Source organism: Hippoglossus stenolepis, chromosome 17, assembly GCF_022539355.2.
Source record: "Hippoglossus stenolepis isolate QCI-W04-F060 chromosome 17, HSTE1.2, whole genome shotgun sequence".
In the NCBI taxonomy this organism is placed as follows: Eukaryota; Metazoa; Chordata; class Actinopteri; order Pleuronectiformes; family Pleuronectidae; genus Hippoglossus; species Hippoglossus stenolepis.
The window spans coordinates 12,318,180-12,333,225 of NC_061499.1; the positions used below are offsets into that span (position 1 = coordinate 12,318,180).

The 15,046-nt window shown below is 46.6% G+C and overlaps 5 protein-coding genes across 7 annotated transcripts; 2 read left to right on the forward strand and 3 right to left on the reverse strand.

Moving 5' to 3' along the window:
* Positions 1–236: 236 nt before the first annotated feature.
* Positions 237–1,836, reverse strand: LOC118125223 (distal membrane-arm assembly complex protein 1). Of its 2 annotated transcripts, XM_035183631.2 has the most exons (3): positions 1,648–1,836; positions 1,284–1,529; positions 237–1,202 (listed from the first exon to the last, which is right to left on the reverse strand). In XM_035183631.2, exons 1-3 carry the CDS (start codon positions 1,664–1,666, stop codon positions 1,120–1,122), a joined length of 348 nt encoding a protein of 115 aa, XP_035039522.1. In that variant the 5' UTR covers positions 1,667–1,836; the 3' UTR covers positions 237–1,119. The 2 variants fall into 2 exon arrangements, with proteins under 2 accessions (XP_035039522.1, XP_035039523.1); XM_035183632.2 differs by having other exon boundaries at positions 1,284–1,825.
* A 1,010-nt stretch (positions 1,837–2,846) lies between these two features.
* LOC118124942 (biotinidase-like) lies at positions 2,847–6,051 on the forward strand. Its single transcript, XM_035183173.2, has 6 exons — positions 2,847–3,200; positions 3,603–3,752; positions 3,862–4,013; positions 4,158–4,335; positions 4,409–4,984; positions 5,054–6,051. The coding sequence occupies exons 1-6, from the start codon at positions 2,979–2,981 to the stop codon at positions 5,324–5,326; spliced, it is 1,551 nt and encodes a 516-aa protein (XP_035039064.1). The 5' UTR covers positions 2,847–2,978; the 3' UTR covers positions 5,327–6,051.
* Positions 6,052–6,089: 38 nt separating this feature from the next.
* Positions 6,090–7,703, reverse strand: LOC118124946 (distal membrane-arm assembly complex protein 1-like). Its single transcript, XM_035183180.2, has 2 exons — positions 7,493–7,703; positions 6,090–7,411 (listed from the first exon to the last, which is right to left on the reverse strand). Exons 1-2 carry the CDS (start codon positions 7,701–7,703, stop codon positions 7,329–7,331), a joined length of 294 nt encoding a protein of 97 aa, XP_035039071.2. The 3' UTR covers positions 6,090–7,328.
* A 140-nt stretch (positions 7,704–7,843) lies between these two features.
* Positions 7,844–10,917, forward strand: LOC118124941 (biotinidase-like). The gene is made up of 6 exons (XM_035183172.2): positions 7,844–8,200; positions 8,456–8,605; positions 8,715–8,866; positions 9,009–9,186; positions 9,260–9,862; positions 9,932–10,917. The coding sequence occupies exons 1-6, from the start codon at positions 7,979–7,981 to the stop codon at positions 10,202–10,204; spliced, it is 1,578 nt and encodes a 525-aa protein (XP_035039063.2). The 5' UTR covers positions 7,844–7,978; the 3' UTR covers positions 10,205–10,917.
* Positions 10,899–12,413, reverse strand: LOC118124945 (distal membrane-arm assembly complex protein 1-like). 2 transcript variants are annotated; one of them, XM_035183178.2, is made up of 3 exons: positions 12,312–12,413; positions 11,948–12,193; positions 10,899–11,866 (listed from the first exon to the last, which is right to left on the reverse strand). In XM_035183178.2, the coding sequence occupies exons 1-3, from the start codon at positions 12,328–12,330 to the stop codon at positions 11,784–11,786; spliced, it is 348 nt and encodes a 115-aa protein (XP_035039069.1). In that variant the 5' UTR covers positions 12,331–12,413; the 3' UTR covers positions 10,899–11,783. The 2 variants fall into 2 exon arrangements, with proteins under 2 accessions (XP_035039069.1, XP_035039070.1); XM_035183179.2 differs by having other exon boundaries at positions 11,948–12,405.
* Between the last annotated feature and the right edge of the window lie 2,633 nt (positions 12,414–15,046).

Consider the following 15,046-nt stretch of genomic DNA (forward strand, 5'->3'; position numbering starts at 1 on the left):
AGCGTAGAGGATATAGATAATGGATTTTTCTATCGCCTATATCTCAGGTACCATGAGGTGGTTGGCTCTGTTCAAATTCAGAGCACATTGAAAATAATTTAATGTCTTATGATACAGACTTATTTCATTTCATTCAGTCCTGACTCATTGTGACTGAAGGAGACTTAAAGCACAAGCACCAAAGTAACAACAGGCGTAAATGAGCCTTTGAAATTAAAGTAGAAATGTTCCTCAACTGTGACTGAAAATGTTTCTTTATTCAAATATTTAGAAACAATATAAATTCACATGATTCAAGCAGCCACAGCAAAAACAAACTACCGACAGAGAAGAACCTTGAGCTTCAGGACTCTGTCCAAAGGTCCAAGTTATAGCATCTTTGACCGATGCATTTATGGCGCCAGGACTAACACCGTGTGTGCAGGCTCACTGTCAAAACTTAGAGCCACACTATTTTACCTGATAACCTTAAAATAGCAGCTCCATAGTTAGTTTGATCGCACACTGATTATGAAGAGAAAGAATGATGCCGCTTTCATTCCCACATCTTGCCAGCGTCCTCCATGTTCGTACATATCACAGGCTTACTTTACTGATCGGTCGAGAGGGCAGGGAAAGGGTCAAGCAGACAGTGCTCGCCCTCTGCTGGATCAGAGGGCAAACTACATCCGACTGTCCTGATGAGCTTGGAGACTGTAAAGAGACAGCCCTGATAGAACCGAATTATTCACCATGTGTGGCTGCAGGGGGCGCTGTTGCTCTGTAACAGTTACATAGTGTTGCATTAATGAAACAGAGGGAGCATCAGTTACGTTAAACCAAAGTGCAGGATGTGGAAAGTGATCCACGTCAAACCATTACTGGTGCACAGCTGCCACACTTTCATTAGGCATGTGCAAAACATTTCAATGACGACAAACACTTTCAAAACAACATTTTAGTCAAATACATGACATCTTCCCATTTTAATTTAGGCAGCTGATAAACTCCAAACCTGCTGGATGCCCTTGGAACAAAAGCCAGCTCGTCACACTTATCTGCACATTTCCAGAAGCAGTGTCTTATTTGTCTCGGTGTCACATGATCATCTTTTCAGTCTCTGTTGGTAAATACTTGTATTTATGTACTCGGAGTCCCCACGTCCTTTCTTTGCGCTTTTCCAACCGGGTCAGCGATGATGACGATGCCCCACGCAGCCAAACCTGGGACACAAGCGCAGATGTGTCAGTGATGTTGCACCTGAAATACACAGAGACCCACTCTGACAGGCTTCTTCCACTCACTTGCAGCGAAGGTGATCTGCGCCACGGTGCCCATGGAGGTGGTTCCGCATCGTCGCATCACGTTCCGGGCCTCCATGAACACATAAGCTCCGGCCAGGATCAAACCACCTCCGGAGACGAGCCGGCAGCTCCAGCAGCTCCTGAACTTCGAGCCGGGCTGAGACGCGGGGGCGGCGGCTCGTCCTGTCGGTTCCTCCGGTGCTGTTGACATTGTGCTGCGCTCAGGTGCTAATGCTAATGTATCCCCTGGTTTAGAACGCGTGGAGACAGTAAACGAGCGGGGAAACAAACAGGAAATACGTCGAGCTTCCTGCTTTTTCAAAAGAGAAATACCTTCAAATGCTCAAAGTATTTAAACACTCACAGGAAAGCTCACTTTTCATTTAAAGTCCCAGGTTTGGTTCATGCAGGTTGACAGGAAAGGTGAAATCTGTAAAAGTGCTTCCGGGTGATTCACCTCAAGTTTCCTGTCCTGTATTTTCAAAATAAGAGTTTTGTTTACATCTATTAATGCATGTAGATCATAGGTCACTAACAGGCGGACCGCGGTCCGAGTCCGGACCCAGAAGCCGTCCCTACGGACCCGGACCTACAGCCAAAACAGAAGGTTATGATTTAAAACCTGACGGGGCGCTTCTATTTGTAACCGGCGCAGCTTTTGTAGTCTATACGGTAGTGGTTTAGCGGCTGAGGAAACGCACAGACCAATTGCATGCGAGTTAAGCCATTCCACGTGATACTACTCAGCCAATCAAGTCTGTGCATTCCAGGCGGTAAACATTGCGACTGTACAGTGCAGACAGATGAGCGTTAGAGGCAAGTTACACATGAAAAGACGGTAGAAAGAAAAAGAAAGATAGCGATACAGGTAGAGAAAACAAAGGGAGAGAACCAGAGGAGTGAGACGGAGAAAGTGGAGAAACAGGAGTGAGACGGAGAAAGGGAGAGAAATAGACGAAAAAAGTGGGGGAGTGGGATATAAGAGGGGAAGAAAGTGATTCTAAAATTGTTCAATTGTTAAGATGTGTTGAGATTTATTATCTGTAAAATTGGTTGAGACTTTTGAGTCAAGATGTGAAACAGAAAAAGGGAAATTCAAGCTTTTGCTCCTTTTATTTTATTTTTCTGAAGTTAAAGGGGACATAGCATGCAAATTCCACTTTGTTAGTGGTTCTACACGTTAATGTGGGTATCTGGCATGTCTACCAACCCATAAACTCCCTAGGCTACTTAAATAAATATCACACTAAATAGTTAGACATTATGATCTTCCGGACCTTTGCTTCAAGACATTTTCTCTAACTGGACCTCTTTAAATTTTAGTTGAATACCCCTGATGTAGATGAACTGCTGCTTTAGATTGTGTTTTATTTTGGTCACAAGCTACGACCACGTGGATCCACACATGCACATTAAACACTATTATATAGCTTGTTATCGCTTTAACCCTCCTGTTGTTCCTGGGTTGGATTGACCCTGTGTGTGTGTGTGTGTGTGTGTGTGTGTGTGTGTGTGTGTGTGTGTGTGTGTGCGCGCGCGAGTGCGTGCGTGCGTGCGTGTGATCATACGCAAGCCCTGGCCGGTCAGGGTTAGGGTGACCCAAGGATTGTCATTATCCAATTCTCCTGGGGACATTGACCTGACATTTGTCTGTGGTAACTGCTCAGTCTGCTTCACCATCCCAAGGGAGCAGTCATGTGTTTGTCAGTTGCACTTTATGTGGGTTTTTATGTTTTAACGTCGGCTGCTGGTCAAACCGAGTCCGCTCCTGGATCCTCGTACGTCGCCGCCGTGTACGAGCATCACTTGGTCCTGAACCCGGAGCCTCAGGTTCCACTGTCCCGACCCGAGGCTCTGCGACATGTGGAGAAGAACCTGCAGATCTACGAGGAGCAGAGTGAGAAGGCTGCCCAGCAGGTACACACACACACACACGCGCACACACACACACACACACACACACGCACACACACACACACACACACACACACACACAAGTAACCACATACACACCACACACGCGCATAGTAACCACATACACACCACAAACACGCACAAAGTAACCACATACACACCAAATATCTACACACACACCAAATATCTACACACACACACAGTTACCACACAATGATGTCACTGTTACCTTGACCTTTGGCCATTTTTATAAGTTCATCTGAGTCCAAATAAACAATTTTACTTTATGAGATAAGATGTTCACAAACAAACGGACAACCTGAAAACATGTAGCGTCTGGCCACAGGCCATCACTGGCATGGACGCACAATAAATATCACAATGGTCTCATCCTCCTCTGGTCAGGGGGCCCAGATCCTGGTGTTTCCAGAGGACGGCCTTCACGGTTTCAACTTCAGCCGATCGTCCATCTCTGGTTACCTGGAAACCATTCCTGACCCCCAGCAGGAGAACTGGAATCCCTGCACAGAGCCGGGCAGACACAACAACACTGAGGTGCAGAATCTTAACTTTAATAATTAAGCAGGCATTTTTACATTTTTAACTGCTGTGATGAGGTCTTCCCCAAGCCTTCACTCCTCACCTCTGCGCTGCTGTTTCGTAGATTCTCCAGAGGCTGAGCTGTATGGCACGTCGATACAACCTCTACCTGGTGGCCAACATGCCTGACCTGCAACCTTGCCCCCTGACGACCAGTCCTTCCTCCCCCTGTCCGTCTGATGGTCACTGGCAGTTCAACACCAATGTGGTTTTCAGGTGCAGTTTTACCTTAAAGCAACACTATGTCACTCTTACTGAGCAACAGCGCCCTCTGCCACCACTTAGATATAAATTCTGTTTGCATCAATGTGTTGAATGCAAAGTACATACACACAGTTGACAGTGTTTTGTTTTATACAGGTCTGATGGGCAGCTGGTGGCACGCTACCATAAACACAACCTCTACATTGAGAAGTCTTTTGACTCACCACCGCAGCCGGAGATCATAACTTTTGAAACACCTTTCGCCGGGACGTTCGGCCTCCTCACCTGCTTTGACATGCTGTTCCAGGAACCCACAGTCACCCTGGTGGAGAGGGTAGAACAATCACACACTAACATTTTGCTTGTGTTTGGTATTTATCTCCTCTTAGTCTCAACCTCTCTTGCAGGGTGTGCGTCAGCTGATCTTCCCCACAGCCTGGATTAACACTCTCCCCCTGCTGGACTCGATCCAGTTCCAGAAGGCATTCAGCCTGGGTGCCAACGTCACCCTGCTGGCGTCCAACATCCGCAACGACCATCTATTTATGACAGGAAGCGGTATCTACACGCCTTTTTCTGCCACCTATCACCACGCACAGAGAGGAGATGCAGAGGAGGGCAGGCTGCTGGTGGCCAGGGTGCCGGTGTTGGACCCACTGAGTGCGGGGCACAGTGTGACGCAAGAGGAGGGTGCAGTCAGGAAAGAGTCCACATCATCTGCAGATACAGACTCAGGATACCAAGAAAGCTGTTTTGATTCTTCTCATCCTGAAAACACCTCTGCTGTCTCTCCCTCCATGTTGTGCGATCCGTTTACATTCGTCCTCCTGAATAAGACAGAGGGCAAACTTGACGTGTGTCACGGTGATGTCTGCTGTCACCTGCAGTACAGGCAGTCACAACAACAGGGCGGCACTAAAGAGCTCTATGCATTGGGGGCATTTGCTGGCACACACACTGTGAATGGACGCTGGGCCCTGCAGGTATGAGTGAGAAGAATTCAAATCTGGTTTAGGAGACACTTGTCACATTTGTCTCCCTTCTGTCTACAGGTGTGTGCGTTGGTGCGCTGTGCAGGGTTGGAGTCCAGCTCCTGCGGACAGCAAGTGGAAGAGGCAGAGACTAAAATGGACTTCCTGTTGGAGGGGACGTTTGGGACCAGACATGTGTATCCATCAATATTGGCGAGTCGTTACGTTCTGGAGCAGCCGGGGCACCTGGAGAAGACGGCAGATGGCAGAGTGACCATGAAGCATTCAAACATGACGGGAGGCCTCGTCACGGCCTGTCTGTACGGACGAATGTACCACCTGGACAACGAATGAACTACAGCTGCAGGGATTCGTTGGTGAACAGAAAATTAACCCACTGGAATGATTGTTAGTGATTTCAAGGCAAAAATGCCAAAGATGAAATTTTCCTTCTCCAATGTGAGAATTTGATGTTTTTTTTATCCCTGTTGGACATGATTGTAAAGTGAATATATTTTAGTTTTAGACTGATGGTTGAAGAGATCAAGACACTTGAGGGTGTCAGCTTGAGCTGCGGGAAATTATGGAGGGAAGTTAACAATTTTCAGTAATTTGAGGATACATTTTTTAAACCAGAACGGGACCCAGTAGAGTGCATACCCTTCAATTCAGCCAAGCGGCACCAAATTTAACAAACCCAAATACCAGTTCCATAAATGTTTGAATTTTTTTCACCAAGATCTTTGAATTAAAAACAAACGCCTTATCTCAAAATGTTAAAGAACCTGATAGAAAACATTTCTGCATCTGACCCCTGATCCAGACCAAACTTTTATGGGTTATTCCCCAACTCATGTCAAATTCTTCCACAAAATATTGTGATTTATATGTTCAGTAGTTTTTAACGTAATCTTGTTTACAAACAAACCAACCAACAAATGAACAAGGGTGAAAACAACCACCTTGGTGGAGGTGGAGGAGACGGAATAGAATTTTGAAGTTGTCATCAACACTAGTACTGACAACTCGGCTGCTACAATTTTTTACAAATTGCAATAAATCAAAAACAAATATCTTTATTCCTTTGTTACTTCATCTTTATAAACATTGCACCAGGTAGTGTTCATCCTCTGCATGAAAGTTTCATGGCAGTCTTTATTCATTTCTGTCTCAAACACACACACAATCTCTTATACACACACACATTATGCACAGTGTCAGCCACTTTCTCCAGTACAGTACACAGACATTAAGTAGTTTACAGCATAGCAGGTTAAAAGTTCCTCGGGTCGCTCATTTGCACCATCAATCCTGAACCAATCATACAGTGAACGGGTCTTACATCCACCTGCTGTCAGAATCACCTCCTTGAGGATTAAATTCATATTTTTCATAGGATTCAATAGCGACTTCCTCTCCCCGGAATCAAGAAGTGGTTCGACATCAGTGACGCAGCAACGTGCGGAAGGAAGAGTCTTCGCCAGCTGCCGCAACAGCTCAGACAAGAATTAAAACTCAGAAGCACACGAGAGAAAACAGTTCATTGATCTCCTGGTCCCATAAGATTGTCCGTTTGTTTTTTTTCCTTTAGACAATGGTGCCAGAAACATGTGTCCTCGCTCGTCTGGTGATTGTACAAGGAAAAACTGACGAGGCTTAAAACCATTCGAGGAAGTATCAGCATTTAAAAAGAAAAATGACATTGCTTTAAATTTTAAAAAGACACTGGCCATGTTACTGACCATGCATTGATCCTGTCTGAGAGAAATGCATTGTGTTTATACCTTCTATATTTTAGTACATTATTTCCAACTTGATGAAAACAAACATGATACACAGAAATTATTATTATTATTGAAGAGGTTTACCTAAAAAACAATCTGCCTTTATTTCCCTCTCTGTCCCTTTTCAGTGAACTATTAAGGCTCCTGAGTGGCTGCTTGGCCTGTCAGAACTGTGGGGCTCTGTCCAATAGTCCTCAGTATGTCTCTGAATCTGAGTCATTCATTTCCTCGTCTGCAGATACAGTGGACAGCGGGCGCATCAGTGACGTTAAACCAAAGTGCAGGATGTGGAATGTGCATCCACGTCAAACCATTACTGGTGCACAGCTGCCACACTTTCATTAGTCATGTGCAAAATATTTCAATGACGACAAACACTTTCAAAACATTTTAGTCGAATACATGAAATCTTCCCATTTTAATTTAGGCAGCTGATAAACTCCAAACCTGCTGGATGCCCTTGGAACAAAAGCCAGCTCGTCACACTTATCTGCACATTTCCAGAAGCAGTGTCTTATTTGTCTCGGTGTCACATGATCATCTTTTCAGTCTCTGTTGGTAAATACTTGTATTTATGTACTCGGAGTCCCCACGTCCTTTCTTTGCGCTTTTCCAACCGGGTCAGCGATGATGACGATGCCCCACGCAGCCAAACCTGGGACACAAGCGCAGATGTGTCAGTGATGTTGCACCTGAAATACACAGAGACCCACTCTGACAGGCTTCTTCCACTCACTTGCAGCGAAGGTGATCTGCGCCACGGTGCCCATGGAGGTGGTTCCGCATCGTCGCATCACGTTCCGGGCCTCCATGAACACATAAGCTCTGGCCAGGATCAAACCACCTCCGGAGACGAGCCGGCAGCTCCAGCAGCTCCTGAACTTCGAGCCGGGCTGAGACGCGGGGGCGGCGGCTCGTCCTGTCGGTTCCTCCGGTGCTGTTGACATTGTGCTGCGCTCAGGTGCTAATGCTAATGTATCCCCTGGTTTAGAACGCGTGGAGACAGTAAACGAGCGGGGAAACAAACAGGAAATACGTCGAGCTTCCTGCTTTTTCAAAAGAGAAATACCTTCAAATGCTCAAAGTATTTAAACACTTGTCACAATCTAAACGCTTGTTATCCCTTTAACCAGACAACATGTCAGCTGACTCTGGGACATTGACCTGACATTTGTCTGTGAGGTAACTGCTCAGTCTGTTTCACCATCCCAAGGGAGCAGCCATGTGTTTGTCAGTTGCACTTTATGTCGGTTTTTATGTTTTAACGTCGGCTGCTGGTCAAACCGAGTCCGCTCCTGGATCCTCGTACGTCGCCGCCGTGTACGAGCATCACTTGGTCCTGAACCCGGAGCCTCGGGTTCCACTGTCCCGACCCGAGGCTCTGCGACATGTGGAGAAGAACCTGCAGATCTACGAGGAGCAGAGTGAGAAGGCTGCCCGGCAGGTACACACACACAAACGCACAAAGTAACCACATACACACCAAATATTTACATAGTTAACACACAATGATGTCACTGTTACCTTGACCTTTGGCCACTCAGTTCATCTGAGTCCAAATAAACAATTTTACTTCATGAGATAAGATGTTCACAAACAGACAGACGGACAACCTGAAAACATGTAGCGTCTGGCCACAGGCCATCACTGGCATGGACGCACAATAAATATCACAATGGTCTCATCCTCCTCTGGTCAGGGGGCCCAGATCCTGGTGTTTCCAGAGGACGGCCTTCACGGTTTCAACTTCAGCCGATCGTCCATCTCTGGTTACCTGGAAACCATTCCTGACCCCCAGCAGGAGAACTGGAATCCCTGCACAGAGCCGGGCAGACACAACAACACTGAGGTGCAGAATCTTAACTTTAATAATTAAGCAGACATTTTGACATTTTTAACTGCTGTGATGAGGTCTTCCCCAAGCCTTCACTCCTCACCTCTGCGCTGCTGTTTCGTAGATTCTCCAGAGGCTGAGCTGTATGGCACATCGATACAACCTCTACCTGGTGGCCAACATGGCTGACCTGCAACCTTGCCCCCTGACGACCAGCCCTTCCTCCCCCTGTCCGTCTGATGGTCACTGGCAGTTCAACACCAATGTGGTTTTCAGGTGCAGTTTTACCTTAAAGCAACACTGTCACTCTTACTGAGCAACAGCGCCCTCTGCCACCACTTAGATATAAATTCTGATTGCATCAATGTGTTGAATGCACAGTACATACACACAGTTGACAGTGTTTTGTTTTATACAGGTCTGATGGGCAGCTGGTGGCACGCTACCATAAACTCAACCTCTACTTTGAGGAGGCCTTTGACTCACCACCGCAGCCGGAGATCATAACTTTTGAAACACCTTTCGCCGGGACGTTCGGCCTCCTCATCTGCTTTGACATCCTGTTCCAGGAACCCACAGTCACCCTGGTGGAGAGGGTAGAACAATCACACACTAACATTTTGCTTGTGTTTGGTATTTATCTCCTCTTAGTCTCAACCTCTCTTGCAGGGTGTGCGTCAGCTGATCTTCCCCACAGCCTGGATGAACCAGCTCCCCCTGCTGGACTCGATCCAGTTCCAGCAGGCATTCAGCCTGGGTGCCAACGTCACCCTGCTGGCGTCCAACATCCGCAACGACCATCTAATTATGACAGGAAGCGGTATCTACACGCCTTTTTCTGCCACCTACCACCACGCACAGAGAGGAGATGCAGAGGAGGGCAGGCTGCTGGTGGCCAGGGTGCCGGTGTTGGACCCACTGGGTGCGGGGCACAGTGTGACGCAAGAGGAGGGTGCAGTCAGGAATGAGTCCACATCATCTGCAGATACAGACTCAGGATACTGTCACCAAGAAAGCTGTCTTGATTCTACTCATCTTGAAACAACCTCTGCTGTCTCTCCCTCCTCTGTCACCTTCACCTCATCCATGATGTACGATCCGTTTACATTTGTCCTCCTTAATAAGACAGAGGGCAAACTTGACGTGTGTCACGGCGATGTCTGCTGTCACCTGCAGTACCGGCAGTCACAACAACAGAGCGGCACTAAAGAGCTCTATGCATTGGGGGCATTTGCTGGCACACACACTGTGAATGGACGCTACGCCCTGCAGGTATGAGTGAGAAGAATTCAAATCTGGTTTAGGAGACACTTGTCACATTTGTCTCCCTTCTGTCTACAGGTGTGTGCGTTGGTGCGCTGTGCAGGGTTGGAGTCCAGCTCCTGCGGACAGCAAGTGGAAGAGGCAGAGACTAAAATGGACTTCCTGTTGGAGGGGACGTTTGGGACCAGACATGTGTATCCATCAATATTGGCGAGTCGTCACGTTCTGGAGCAGCCGGGGCACCTGGAGAAGACGGCAGATGGCAGAGTGACCATGAAGCATTCAAACATGACGGGAGGCCTCGTCACGGCCTGTCTGTACGGACGAATGTACCACCTGGACAACGAATGAACTACAGCTGCAGGGATTCGTTGGTGAACAGAAAATTAACCCACTGGAATGATTGTTAGTGATTTCAAGGCAAAAATGCCAAAGATGATCTTTGCTTCTCCAATGTGAGAATTTGATGTTTTTTTATCCCTGTTGGACATGATTGTAAAGTGAATATATTTTAGTTTTAGACTGATGGTTGAAGAGATCAAGACACTTGAGGGTGTCAGCTTGAGCTGCGGGAAATTATGGAGGGAAGTTAACAATTTTCAGCAATTTTAGGATACATTTTTTAAACCAGAACGGGACCCAGTAGAGTTCAGCCAGCCAAGCGGCACCAAATTTAACAAACCCAAATAAATATGTTTGATTCTTTTCACCAAGATCTGACTTTAAAACAAAAGCGCCTTATCTCAAAATGTTAAAGAACCTGATAGAAAACATTTCTGCATCTGACCCGATCCAGACCAAACTTTTATGGGTTATTCCCCAACTCATGTCAAATTCTTCCGCAAAATGTTGTGATTATATGTTCAGTAGTTTTTAAACGTTATCTTGCTTACAAACAAACCAACCAACAAATGAACAAGGGTGAAAACAACCTCCTTGGTGGAAGTGGAGGAGATGGAATTCACTTAAAAATAGAATTTTGAAGTTGTCATCAACACTAGTACTGACAAGTCAGCTGCTATACTTTGGGACAAACTGCAATAAATCAAAAACAAATATCTTTATTCCTTTGTTACTTCATCTTTATAAACATTGCACCAGGTAGTGTTCATCCTCTGCCTGAAAGTTTCTTGGCAGTTTTTATTAATTTCTGTCTCACACACTCTCTCACTCGCTCACACACACACACACACACACACACACACACACACAGTGTCAGCCACTTTCTCCAGTACAGTACACAGACATTAAGTAGTTTACAGCATAGCAGGTTAAAAGTTCCTCGGGTCGCTCATTTGCACCATCAATCCTGAACCAATCATACAGTGAACGGGTCTTACATCCACCTGCTGTCAGAATCACCTCCTTGAGGATTAAATTCATATTTTTCATAGGATTCAATAGCGACTTCCTCTCCCCGGAATCAAGAAGTGGTTCGACATCAGTGACGGAGCAACGTGCGGAAGGAAGAGTCTTTGCCGGCTGCCGCAACAGCTCAGAGAAGAATTAAAACTCAGAACATGGTTCCTCGCTCGTCTGGTGATTGTACAAGGAAAAACTGACAAGGCTTAAAACCATTCGAGGAAGTATCAGCATTTAAAAAGAAAAATGACATTACTTTAAATTTTAAAAAGACACTGGCCATGTTACTGACCATGCATTGATCCACCATTACTGGTGCACAGCTGCCACACTTTCATTAGTCATGTGCAAAATATTTCAATGACGACAAACACTTTCAAAACATTTTAGTCGAATACATGAAATCTTCCCAATTTAATTTAGGCAGCTGATAAACTCCAAACCTGCTGGATGCCCTTGGAACAAAAGCCAGCTCGTCACACGTATCTGCACATTTCCAGAAGCAGTGTCTTATTTGTCTCGGTGTCACATGATCATCTTTTCAGTCTCTGTTGGTAAATACTTGTATTTATGTACTCGGAGTCCCCACGTCCTTTCTTTGCGCTTTTCCAACCGGGTCAGCGATGATGACGATGCCCCACGCAGCCAAACCTGGGACACAAGCGCAGATGTGTCAGTGATGTTGCACCTGAAATACACAGAGACCCACTCTGACAGGCTTCTTCCACTCACTTGCAGCGAAGGTGATCTGCGCCACGGTGCCCATGGAGGTGGTTCCGCATCGTCGCATCACGTTCCGGGCCTCCATGAACACATAAGCTCCGGCCAGGATCAAACCACCTCCGGAGACGAGCCGGCAGCTCCAGCAGCTCCTGAACTTCGAGCCGGGCTGAGACGCGGGGGCGGCGGCTCGTCCTGTCGGTTCCTCCGGTGCTGTTGACATTGTGCTGCGCTCAGGTGCTAATGCTAATGTATCCCCTGGTTTAGAACGCGTGGAGACAGTAAACGAGCGGGGAAACAAACAGGAAATACGTCGAGCTTCCTGCTTTTTCAAAAGAGAAATACCTTCAAATGCTCAAAGTATTTAAACACTCACAGGAAAGCTCACTTTTCATTTAAAGTCCCAGGTTTGGTTCATGCTGGTTGACAGGAAAGGTGAAATCTGTAAAAGTGCTTCCGGGTGATTCACCTCAAGTTTCCTGTCCTGTATTTTCAAAATAAGAGTTTTGTTTACATTTATTAATGCGTAGATGAACTGCTGCTTTAGATTGTGTTTTATTTTGGTCACAAGCTACGACCACGTGGATCCACACATGCACATTAAACACTATTATACAGCTTGTTATCGCTTTAACCCTCCTGTTGTTCCTGGGTTGGATTGACCCTGTGTGTGTGTGTGTGTGTGTGTGTGTGTGTGTGTGTGTGTGTGTGTGTGTGTGTGTGTGTGTGTGTGTGTGTGTGTGTGTGTGTGTGTGTGTGTGTGTGTGTGCGTGAGTGCGTGCGTGCGTGTGATCATACGCAAGCCCTGCCGGTCAGGGTTAGGGTGACCCAAGGATTGTCATTATCCAATTCTCCTGGGGTAATTGAGACCAATGGATTGTCATGGGAGGGGTCATTTAGACCCCCAGAGAGGGCGCTGTGGTGCTCTGCGGGGTCATTTAGACCCACACCTGGTTCCAATTGAAATCAAGGGGGGTATATTAGACCCACATATAAGTCTCAGTGTGCCACTCTCTCACGGACCATGGCACGATGTCACGTCAGGAGCGTTTCACCAGAGAACAGGTTCTCCAACAGCTATTCTCCCAGCAACCATCCTCTGAACCCGAAGAGGACGCGAAAGAGCCAGACCGAGAAGCGGACGGACAAGGAGATGGAGAATCAGACCGAGAAGCAGGCAGAAAAGCAGACCGAGAAGACGGAGAGGACGGAGACGATGGCGGCGGCGACGACGACGGTGACTACGAAGACGACGACGGTGACGAAGACTACGACCCAGTGGGTGATGCTTCTGCAGATTCTTAATCCTTGGAAGAAGACGAAGGAGGACAAGACCACGGCGACACCACCACCGGACTCGTGGAAAGAGAGACCTTCCCGTCAAGAAACGGGGAAATAACATGGTCCTCGAGGGCGTACGGCCGAGAGGAGGGCCACTGATCCTTCTCCTCCTCCTCTGCTGCGGCTCAAAGCGGGGTCCCCCGGGGCCCCACGATCCACGCGACGTCCCGCACCGGTGACCTAGCTTCGACGTTCCGCGTGTTCATCACACCGACGGTAGCGAACGTCATCCTGGAGATGACGAATCAGGAGGGTCGTCGAAAATACGGCGACGAATGGAAAGGGATGGACTAGACCAGGGGTGTCCAAACTTTTTTTCCCGAGGGCCACATACAGAAAAATATACGAAGGACTGGGCCACTCACTAGACGTGAGGTATACTGCCTCACCTCTCATGCACTAATCTTGGCAAAATCAATCAAATGCAGGTAAATTACATTTGATAATTAAACATGTTTGAAGAAAAAAAAGCCTCCATCAAAGCTCTCCATTAGTAGATTTTCATTTTATTTTTTACAAAAAGGTTGGCAGGTCATTCTCTCAGTGACAGCCTCAGATTGGTTCTTAGGGTGCTGATCCCCCTTCATTGTCCTGTATGAAGGGAGAGACAAGAAGAGAAATAGGGGATGTGGATATTTCAAGCTTATTACACAAATAAATGATTGGGCTTGTTAACACATCAACTAACGTTTGTTAAAAAATTGTCATCAACTTTAATTGACTGAATTTATTAAGTAATTGGGCTTATTAACAAATGAAAACTGTGTGTATATTTTTAACTCACCTGTAATGGGAAGAATGTTGCGCTCAGTGGGAGCAGTGATGCTGCGCTTTGGTCTGAAGGATAGCTGGCAGGTCAGGAGTAAGTTTGGTGGTTGAGATGCGAAGGATGTCACGGAGATGGCTGTCGGTCGTTCTGGTTCTCAGTCTGCTTTTGTTCAGCGTTAACAGAGAGAATGTCTGCTCACAGATGTATGTTGAGCCGAACAGACTCATCATTCGTTTTGCGTGGCGTCTCATCAGAGGAAACTTGGCCTTTTCCAAGCTCCGGTAGAAGTCAGGTAGGGAGAGAAGCTGATTCTTCAGAGAATCATCACACTGAATTTCGATCAGTTCTAATTGCAGACTCTCCTCCACTTCTTCTGCATCCATTGAAAACGGAGCCGCAAACAGTGTGATTTCCTTCTCAATGACAGAAAAATCTTGGAAGCGCTGACTGAATTCTGTCATGAGAGATGTGATCACAGACACATATTCTCCCATTTTTGCAGAGAGCTTGGCATTTGGAAATTTGCATTTGATTTCGGTCAGTGTGGGGAAGTGCGCTACATTGAAGTTGCGCAGTTGTGACTCGAAGAGACGGAGCTTCGCACGGATAGACTTCATAACTGGCTATTGTTGCATTTTCCTGAGCTTTGTTAGCACGGAAAAACGGTTGCTGCGTTAGCAGGCTAGCTGCCATTTGCTTTACCTTCTCTTTCCGCTCCGCGCCAGTGTAGGACGTGAAGGTCTGATGTTTCGTTTCATAATGCCGTCGTACATTGTACTCTTTCATCACGGCAAAACTCTCATTGCAAATCAAACAAACACACTTCCCCTTGGTTTCTATGAAAAAATATTCATTTTTCCACCGAGTCTGACATTTTCTGCACTCGCTTGCAATCTTGCGTCTCTTCGGTTCTGGCATTTCTGGTGACCCTGAGCAAATTTTTTCTTCGATTGCTTGCTTTGTGGAGACGCTGCCTTGTTCAAGACAATAGCGCCACCTAG